The 10,906-nt window shown below is 44.4% G+C and overlaps 1 protein-coding gene across 2 annotated transcripts; it reads right to left on the bottom strand.

The window, feature by feature from the left end:
- Nucleotides 1-9,539: 9,539 nt before the first annotated feature.
- Nucleotides 9,540-10,842, bottom strand: c9h15orf61 (chromosome 9 C15orf61 homolog). 2 transcript variants are annotated; one of them, XM_056597978.1, is made up of 3 exons: nt 10,755-10,842; nt 9,978-10,361; nt 9,540-9,851 (listed from the first exon to the last, which is right to left on the bottom strand). In XM_056597978.1, the coding sequence occupies exons 2-3, from the start codon at nt 10,330-10,332 to the stop codon at nt 9,727-9,729; spliced, it is 480 nt and encodes a 159-aa protein (XP_056453953.1). In that variant the 5' UTR covers nt 10,333-10,361; nt 10,755-10,842; the 3' UTR covers nt 9,540-9,726. The 2 variants fall into 2 exon arrangements, with proteins under 2 accessions (XP_056453953.1, XP_056453954.1); XM_056597979.1 differs by having other exon boundaries at nt 9,978-10,356; nt 10,755-10,834.
- Between the last annotated feature and the right edge of the window lie 64 nt (nt 10,843-10,906).

Below are 10,906 nucleotides of genomic sequence, written 5' to 3'. Positions count from 1 at the left end.
ACACAGGAACTAGAGAGCGCCCAGACAGACGGGCGGACAGACAGACAGACAGCGGCTCACCCCAGGCCTTCTCTGTCATGCAGAACCCTGCCTCCCTGCTCTGATTCATCAGGCCTCACTCTCGGCATAATCACAGGTTAATTGGCTGGGAGGGCGGGTGACAGGGTTCTGCTGGAGAGAGGAGAGACAAGACAAACATGACTTTAACCGTTGAGGAACACTTTTATCATCAATCATGAGCCATCGGGGCGGCTTTGGGCGTGCAGAGTGGATCATAATAGCTTAATTAATTGGGGTCTTGGGGTCACTGTGTTTAGTGCTATGAAATATAATCTAACCTCTTAATTAGTGCCCATTAGGACCTCATTTCGATTATTATCATCTCTTAATTTTCTCACGCTTCCTGGTAATTAACGACATTTTCAGTGTAATTCTCAAATAGATTGGCGTGTTAAAACCCAGTGGTTGAACCACATGCTGTCAATATAAAAACGCATCATTTTCTTAACTAAACCATGTTCTAGTCAGGTGTGTGACTGCAACGTATCAAAACACTCACATAAAAGTCTCCACACCCTTTAAGCACTGATCATAGAGGCAGAGCGGTAACAGCAGCGAGCAGCGAGGGGTCACCCCCCCCCCCCTTACACAGGCTGACGGTGGGGGAGAGAGGTAGGAAAGAGGTCTTGACATTTCAATAAGTGGAACAGACCGTTAGTGATTCGGTCCCAACTTTTCTGAAACAATTATTGAGATGGCACCTCCAGGCCATGTGTGTTCCTGCTCCCCCGGGTGCTGCTGGCTGAAACAGTAATTGACTAAATTGTAGAACACATCAGGGCCATTTAAAATTTGCCGAAAATGAATCGTTTAAAATGAAATGAGGGTGACTCTCAAATTAGCAGAAAATATGATTGAGATGTGGCTCTGGGAATTAGGAAACATGATTTAGTGCTCCGCAGGATGGAGCGTCTGTGAATAGTCCGGCGTTACACCCACACACACACACACACACTCATTGCTATGACTTATATTTAAATATCATAGCAGTTTATCAAAGCTTGAATAAAACACCATGACTCTTATTTAAACACAACAGCTAAGTTTCCATGATGACTTCCTAAAGATGGCACTGATTATCTCACCATAGCCGTTCATTTGCAGAGCGTTCATTGGCTTCTATTTATGGGGGTCTTGACTAAAAAGGGCCCTTGTAATTGCTATATCTACATAGTTATCTGACAGTTGAGTCCAAGTCACAAATACACCACAGTATGTGAATTACACACATCTATCTAATTTAACATTTGAGAAAAACTATGTATTTAAGCTTTATCATATCCTTTTCAGATGGCATCACTAAATACATTGTCAATATTATGTTCCCTGTGTACACCATTGCCAGGTTTTTGTCATTCTAGTGAGAAAACTGCAGAAAAATGTATAAAGTACTTGACCGACCTTGTATTATAAGTACCAACTTCAATCTCCGAGGGTGACAGTTGAGTCCATGGAAGCGTAACTTGGCCAAAGGAATTCGGGTTGTGAGCAAACTGCGTGATAAATCATGGGAGAGAAATCTCATTGGTTAAAACATATTGTGCTGCGAGGTGTTTAGGGAACATGAGCTTAGCTACATTTTACAAGGGTGTACTCATTTCTGGGGAACACCACCAAATGACTGTGACTGTTTAAAGGCCTGACACTTGTGATTGATTGTTGTGCAGGGACTGTGTTGATTGTTGCCTGTTGTGCCAGCGCTGTGGCTCCCAGCAGCCACTGCTTCCCTCTCAGCCGGGCTCAGCTCCCCCAACCCATCAAGAGTAATTACCACGTTCATTAGCCCCGCTGGTGGCCAAAGCATTTAAGCACAAAATATTTTCTTTATCACCTCTTGCCCGTTGCATTTGACCCTCTTAGAAGTCTGCATAGTGCATTCATGTATATGATTGTTTCTTTGTGGTTGATATCCAATCCTATTTTTTTAACAGCAAGGACGAGTCTGAAATGGAACCGCGTGTTAAAAATATTCTCTCTTAAAAAGGATTTCAGATTGGCTGCCAAACTGTGGCTGTTCATGTAAAAGTGCAGAAGGACCGATTATGAAAAACCCTGGGTACAACACACATTCCATGGTGAGACGCCTACACCATCGGGAGGAAATGAAAGAGCCACGAGCTATCTGAGGGCGATGTCCGAGTAATTTTTCTTTAATAGGAAAATTGTTACTTATTGATCGGCACTTTGTAGTGCCTGACAGCTACGCTCCAATCATGACGGCTGTCAGGCCCGTGGAACATACTCTGGGCTCCTTTGCGGTTTGATGGCACATAGATTCCCATTACTGGCACTTTTCCAATGTTAATTACCTCCAACATAATATCATCTCTCTTAAAGGACTGTCACACAGGCTAGCCGCGTCCCACCAGAGGCCAGTGGGATGGGAGGGCTGTTATGAGAGGGATGGGCTGAATGTGTCTATAATATGCTTTTCCTGTTGAGAGCTCTCGCTGAGGCTGTGCACCACTGACTCTGGCCATTAGGCTGCATGATGGGCTTTTCTTTTCCACACCATTTGCCATGGTCAAAATAGCATAAAAACTCAATTTTGGCTCAATAGCAAAGACTTCAACTGAATAATCACAAGGGTGAAACTGTAACTATTACAGAGGTACCTCTGGGATAGCCATACATAACAGGGGTGTCAAAAACAGTGTAGGTTTTCTGGAGGGCAAAGTGTTTAAAGTGTACGCTGTTAGCTTTCGCTCCGACATCTGCTTTTAATTACTCAATTAGCGCCATCATTTAGTCTCCTTGACACTCATCCAAATAGCACATCATAGCCAGGAGTTGTTCGGTTCAAGCAGAGCGTTAAAGGTGCCATGAAAAATGCATACATGATAATGTATATGGATAATTTACTAATTGACCCAATTAAAGAGAGGGAATTGCTTTGAATGGGAACAGCTCCAGCGATGCCCTGCAGCGCGACGCGGTGACACCCCTGATCAACCGCCTCCCCTCTGCCTATTCACACGCCTGTGCCCGGGGTCATGGATCAGCCAGACAAAAGCATTTCCTCTCAGTCATTCAGCAACAATAACATCCAGTATTCGAAAGTTACACGGCACTAAAAGAGACGGGGCAAAAATGTTTGCAGATGTGTTTGTCAACTGTGTTTTCACCGTTTCTTATCAGATCGTTGCCCATCCGTTGTCTGGGGCAACCTCTCCTCTTCCCTGAGATGCGAGCCGATTGCTCAGAGAGTCCACCATCGGACTCAAGTGAATTAGCGCAGGCCTATTTCCCAGCATAGTTAAACTAATTCAAACCCCTCCTCCTCGCCCACCATCAACACCACCGCGCACACACACACACACACACACACACACACACACACACACACACACACACACACACACACACACACACACACACACAAAGAATGATTGTTCCCCTGCGGTGGTGATTTCCTTGCCTGCTATGAATGCATAAATAAACATAGGCATAAATACACAGAGGACATTGACTGGGACTGGCCGACCAAGTGGGGCAGCTGTTATTAAAAGGGCTATTTATCACTGTCACCCCTCGCAGGTTCCATCCCTCTCTGCCCTCCAGCGATGTCACCAGGCCGCACAGGAACAATGTCTCATCCCGGCCCAACCTGCCCACTCCTCCAGCTCCCCAAAACAAACAGGACGCGGGCAAACAGCCACGCTCCTCACAGAGGCTTTGAACACACACAGATACTCTACTGTAGAGGCTATGCACACACACACAGATAGACTCTACTGTAGAGGCTATGCACACACACAGATAGACTCTACTGTAGAGGCTTTGAACACACACAGATAGACGCTACTGTAGAGGCTATGCACACACACAGATAGACGCTACTGTAGAGGCTTTGAACACACACAGATAGACACTACTGTAGAGGCTTTGAACACACACAGATAGACTCTACTGTAGAGGCTATGCACACAGACTGATAGACGCTACTGTAGAGGCTGTGCAGATACACATATAGAGGCTGTGCAGACACACAGATAGAGGCTATACAGACACACACAAATAGAGGCTGTGCAGACACACAGATAAAGGCTATGCACACACACAGATAGAGGCTATGCACACACACCCTCCACTCACACACACAAACACACAGATAGAGGCTATATGCACACACACTGATAGAGGCTGTGCAGACACACACTGATAGAGGCCATGCAGACAAACAGATACGCTCGCGTAAAGGCCCACACCTTTCGTTTATGCGTCACAATGCGCGCATACATATAATTGAACCAAATTGCTCGACTGCCAGTGAGAGCAAGGAGAAATGCTGAAACGGGAATCCCGCCACACTCCATTGCAGTTGACCATCTAAAACACATCTACACACATACGCACCGTTTATTTTCTGCTCCGGTGCATTATTGATTGTGCGCACAATTATCCACTTTTTCCAAAGCACTGCATTAAGCGAATTCCCCCTTTGTTGGACAATAAGTACAGAAGGTTGGCTGAGGCAACCCATCCTTCAGCCTAGGGGGACAGTCCACTTTCTTCCATAGCCTCATCACCATTACCAAGGCCATATACAAAAAGAACACACACACCACAATTAGTCCACCTCTTCTGGGGAATCCCAGCCAGGGAAGACACAGGCTCCGAGTCTTACCCTTGTCACGCGGCCACTTTACACGAGTCCCGCTCCGGAGTCGCCTTCTGAAAGGCCCATTGGGCTCTGCGGTTAAGACAGTGAACTCCTGGCAAGAGTTCTTGCCAATTATTGAATTATATTTTATAGTCAATTCGGTTTATTACGTCTTTTTAATGGATAGTCAATTCAGTTCAAAGCCTTGTCCGCGGCTTGCGGCTATGTAGTAACCCTTTAAAAGTATCACACGTGCGCGCGCACACACATGCTCAGAGAAACACACACACACACACACACCCACACACATACACACACACACACACACACGCACACCCACAGCAATCTCACTCACTGTTAATGATGTGCTTACTTAACCAATTTAGGCCCCCTTAATTCCTATTAATTCAACATAATAGCGATGCTCTCCACTTGAGTTAACAACACCCCAGCAGAAAAGCGCCGGGCCCCGAGGGGAGGCCCTTGAAAGGCGCCAACACTGCACAATTTCCGCATTCTTTGATAAATATGTAACCGTATGTATATCGCTGTTAAAATGCATAACCCTCGCGTAAGACCCCCATCAAGTCCGTTTTACACCTGTATTACATTTCCCCTTCAATCAGCAGCTTTCCTCAGACACCGGCCTCCCACGAGAAGCAGAAAACCATTACAGGAGACTGCAGCTCATTTGCAGAGAGATTGGAGATCACAGAGCTGCAGCATCAGAAAAAGAGGTATGAGGCGTTTCTGAGGACAGGATTGATTTATTCCACGACCCTGTTTGTATGCAGCCACAGCCTGCAGGGTGTACTTCATGTAAATCCCCAGGCCTGCATATCGTCTGCACACAAGAAAACAGAAAGGCCCGAGAAAATATACCCAAAAGTGCCAAATTATAAAATATATATGTTGATGTGGAGCGTTGATACACAATTCTCTGATGATAATCAGATGACGATCACGAACCAGAGGAAACAGAGGCAAAATTTATATCGTGACATTAAGGGCTGAGATGGTGGAATATAAATAAATAAGTAATTGAGAGTATTTTAATTCTGACTTTAGAGAAACAGATCAAGCAGTGCCTGTGGCTAGAGGAGCCTGACTGCCTGCCGGTGGGGGGTAAAAGACAGCCGGGTGGGGGGGGAGTCTGTTTTGTAATGAGCTGAAACTTTAAATACTGCATAATATATAATGAAAATGGATAGTTCATTTAACTCTTGGGATAAGTCGGGGGGAAACTATTAAAATCCATTACTCATAATGTCAACAGAGTAAGCAATGAGTACGAGTGAAGGGAACGCCATGTTGAGTCGATAGCAAGATGTGGGAACAAAGTAATAATCAACCTAGAATGAAGAAAATAAGGCATTAAGCCATATGAATGAACGTACAAAAATAGCACCGCCGCGGCCCATCGTATCAGAAGAATAAAGCATTAAACTACAACAAATAAAACGCTGACGATGATAATTAATGCGTTTCTAATGTCGTAAGGTGTAATTATTCCGAGTCGATGAGGAACGTGTACCATATATGTATGGTTCATTCATTTCAATTGAAAAAGCGAAAAAGAGCGTGGCCCATAGAATGATTGAAAGATATTTCAGACACCTAATGTCCATAGCATTGACCGCATTTATAGGCACAGCAGGTGCTGCGCTGCTCCACCAGTCCACCCCCCACCCTCCCCTCCCCCACCCCCTCCCCCACCCGCCTGCAATGGAGGCTTTGGGCTTCTGAAAAAAGAGAAAGGAAAAAAGAAATATGGCTCTACTTGTCAACCCTTACGTTCTGCTTAGTAATGACAATGTTTGCCCCCTTGGGTGAAGACATACACCATAATAGATTTTTAATAGCACTACCAACCCCCCCCTTAAAAAAAAAGAAACACATGCAAAAATCCCATAATAAGGTGAACACATAAAATATAAACATATTTGGTGGCACTCTCATTCAACACACTGTGCACTTCTTTCTCCGTACAAAAGGTCCCTCTCACCGCGGCGACATTGAGGATGTATTGAATCCACAAGGCCCCGGCTGCCCAGAGCCTTCGGATCAACATATGCCACGTCTAACTGTGCTGACTTTTAATTTGAAGGTGATCCACCATATACGGCAACACATGCCGTGACTACCATTCCGTGGTGCTTTGAAATTGATTCTATATAGCGAGGCATGCCAGACTGCATGTCGGCATGTCTGCTGTGGTGTTTCCACTCTTAATTTGAAGGTGATCCACCATCCACACGGCGATGTGACTAATGGCTCTGGTGCCCCCGCTGCTATCAGAGCAGGTCGGGGTAGGGAAACGCTTGGCCAATCTACAGGCTCGCTGATAACCTCATGCACATTAGCTGCAGGGGGTTGTTCCTACAATAATTGTTTCTGCCAACTTATGTGGCAGTGCTATGTATGTGACAGAGAGAGAGAGGGGGGGGGGGGAGGGGAATACAGCAATTTGGTCTGATAAATAATTGATTTCAGAATTGCCATTTTATTCATAAACTACTTTATTTCAAGCACAAAAAAAATGCTATTATTTTAGACAGAGTAGAATAATTATTACACTGGCCGTATTGTTTTACACGTTCTCAACAAAACGCTGTGCTCAATCTATCCAATTTGTTTTGGGGTTCCTGTCGAGGGAACGTCCCCATGTTCAGGATGCAATTTAACTTTACAAAAGAGATATATTTATCGTTTGTCGACCGCTATAACTGCAGTTCACTCTTTTCAATATTCAGTCGCTTCAGAAGGACGAGACGACGCAGCACTGAAAACACAGATGGCCCCGATCTCAAGGCAGCGCGCCTCTCCCTGCCGGCTCTGAGCAGCACGGCGGAGACACCCTAGACCACGCTGGTGGTGGTGCCCTGGGATCTGTGTCACACTGAGCCTCTGACCGGCCCCAACGGGGGCCTCCTCTGCAGGTTACGGTGCGCCGCAGTCGTGGAAAACAAATACCCTTATACTTACACACACACGTGGCTTGGATTTCACAGACTCACAACCATCTCTTAATAGGCAGACACAAAGCTGCGGTCTGTCGGGGCCCCATGCTAAAACGTCTCGGTGCTACAGTATCAATGCACCGGCAGAGGGTCAAAAGGTCAATAAGTAATTAAGACATGGTTGCCTGAGCATTCCCCACGCACACTTTCAGGTCCCAGCGAGAAAGAAAGGCCAGAGATGAGAGGGGGAGATTTGGGTGCAGGTTGGTAACGTGGGGGATCGGATTTCCTTAAGTGTGTGTAAATGTTCCTGTCACAGGCAATTAGCATGATTAAGCGATAGTGTGCCGTCATCGCGCTGATTAAGAGGCCTGTGTGTGGACCGTGATGGAGCAAGCTCCCTCCTGACTTAGTGTGAACTATTGATAGAATTTAATTGAGAATATGTAACTTTGATATTTATGGTTTTACTCATCATTCTTACTGTTTCTCTATTGTGCAATATATTAGACCATTACTTTATTATGCATTGTTTTTAGAAATTTTTTCCATCCTATTCGTTTTATTTTGATTAATCATTGGAGATGATTTGGACTCGGTTATATTCATGCTCTACGGTGCTGCTTCTGAACCCATCTGGTTCACATCCTTTGTGCATTAGAAATCTGTTTAGGATTATTACTTCCCAATGATATCAAAGCAGTTGAGTTCTTTCCTTAACTTATTTGCTGTGTGCCCTGTGTTATCTTTCCCCTGTTAGTGCACTTGAGTTTGTTTTTCTTGGTAAATCCTTTAGGTTGACCATTCAAATACTTTGAAAATTGAATGATTAAGAATTGTGTTTTAATCATATTTAGAAGTGTCATTAGCCTAAAACCAAATACATGTGCACCAACAATAATAAATCCCTACATAGGGATTTGTCTAATTTCTAAAAATACATAAATATATCTGACCATTCAGCTAGTCTAGCCATGTCTGAATCGATCGTAGAATAGTTTCCAACAGAATGCAGTGGTTCAACTAAGGAGGTTACCGAAAGCAGTCTGTACGATATGTAGGCCGATATCACAGAACACATAAAGACCAAGGGCCAAGAGGTCCATTGATTTACATGTTGAACAAGAAATTATTCCTTCGGCTTCATTGTTGCTAAAAGAGAGGCCAAGGCCAGAAAATTGGGGTCGCTGATAAATGCTATTAGTAAGAGACGCTGGGGGTGGGGGCAGGGGGGGGAAATCAATATGGCAGTTTGTCAAGCAGAGTCTCCGAGGGGCCGGGGCCCGTGCTGCAGAGGTGCAGCGTGCCACGTCAGCAAAGCACATTATCAGAAATCAAAGGCTCACAAAGGCCTTGAGGACAGGGGAAGCGGGCCCCGCTCAACAAGGGCCACACTTTGGTAATTAAAACCCATTTTATCACACCTGTCCTGTCACCAGCTCTTCTTTGGCACTATTGACAAGCTGCTGCATGGAGACTGATCACTAATTCCTCTTTAAATAAATGAGCTATAAGTTATTTAAATGAGTGTGGTTCACAAGCTGTGGGTTGGAGACCATGGGGAGGCAAACCTTATTGTCTAACATTATTAAACAGTCAAGGAGAGATTCTTGGAATAAACGTTTCTTATTACAGGTCATTCCTGTGACTTTACAAATAAAATATTTTGTTTTTATTTATGTTTACCTAACCGATCATTGGTAAAGGTATTGATCTTGAAGTATATTTCCAATTTTTTTATTATCATATCCTATTTTTATAGAGCAAAACCAGTTTTCATATTATGGGTCACTATAGAAAACATGCCTGTTGGAAGGGTAGATTTATTGTATTTGCATATATGTTGTTGCTTAATAAGTTTGATTATTTTTACGTGTCTAAGCTGGTGGTCCCTGAAATGACAGTAATAAGTTAAACAATAGGCCCAATTGCATTTTTTCATATTAAATACGATTTATTAATAAAATGTACAATACTGCCAAACTGAAGAAAGCATAAGCACTGAATACTGACATTTGGATAGCAACAGAAAAAAAACTTTACATTCTCACAGTATATTTTGAATAGTGTAGTTCTCTTTGTCCCATTTGATGCATTCTTGCTTCAGTACTGAGCTCCATCTTCTTTGTATGCAAAATAGACCGTTACCTTCCCAACACTCGTCTGCACTGTTTCAGAAGCCCCCACCACCAGCCAGCAGCCCACGCCATAGGCTACACAGGGGACACCTGCAACACGTGGACACATTTGTCCATGTTTAAGCCAACACTTCCATGAGGACTTCATTAATTGGATGCATCAAATAAAGAGGACACAAAGAAGCACATTGCTGATCACACATACACCAAACTAACCTAGATTGATGACTTTCAGGATGGTAAAGAACGTGTCTTCTATATCCAGGTTCTGGTGGGGTGCCTTTGAGCAATGATATTTGATAAAAGGGAAGCAGCCTGTTCTGAGTATTTGATAGTTAGTTCCAGAGACACTCCAGTTGAAGTTGGACAGTCCGAACTGGTCGTTTTCTACGGCGCTGTAGGGGACACAGAAGGAGGTCCAGGGGGGCAGACCCCGCTGCGTGAGGTGGCAGTCCAGCACCTCTGAGGCGGTGGGACGGGGTCCCGTTCTGCCGAAAGTGCTTGGAAAGAGCATTACCTTAAGAAAGACGTTATGCACCCTTCTAAATACTTCCTTCATGTTCGATTGCATTGCGTCTTTTGATCTTGGAAGTGTCTAAACTGGCAAAAACAGTGAAGGTCAGATCAACATGGGGTGCATGGTGGAAACTTCATCACTGCAGAACCAGGTGGTCAAAACGTAGCCGACAATGCGGGCTCAAAATAGACGAGGTTAAAAGCGGAGAGAACGGGTTGACATCCAATTCTATGTGAGAATATCCGTTTTCAGTGTTTCGGCTGCCAAGTAGGCTAATGTCATGCAGAAAGAGAGCTAAACTTTAATGAGGAAGGCGCGTTACCACCGACATGATGAAGCTTTTGTGTAGCTTTGCTACACAGAAAAGCAGCCGACATCGTGTTTTCCTTCACGGGGTTACACTTGATATATGTATATATGCAGCTCTTTGCGCATTTCATACCTCAGATAATTGTATATTTACAATTTCAGCCTACCGAAATTGAATGACAACAACTCTGGTCGGCTACTGTGGCGGTGTTCAACTTGTGCCTCCGCTGTAATCATCCGGCTGGAAACGGAGCTAAACCAATGTTTCCGTTCAACGACTGGAACCACTCCAATGATCCCCTTGATTACCAGACCCAAG

Source organism: Gadus chalcogrammus, chromosome 9 (assembly GCF_026213295.1).
Source record: "Gadus chalcogrammus isolate NIFS_2021 chromosome 9, NIFS_Gcha_1.0, whole genome shotgun sequence".
In the NCBI taxonomy this organism is placed as follows: domain Eukaryota; kingdom Metazoa; phylum Chordata; class Actinopteri; order Gadiformes; family Gadidae; genus Gadus; species Gadus chalcogrammus.
Note: the sequence above shows the minus strand (reverse complement) of the source record. Positions and strands in the feature narration are given on the sequence as shown.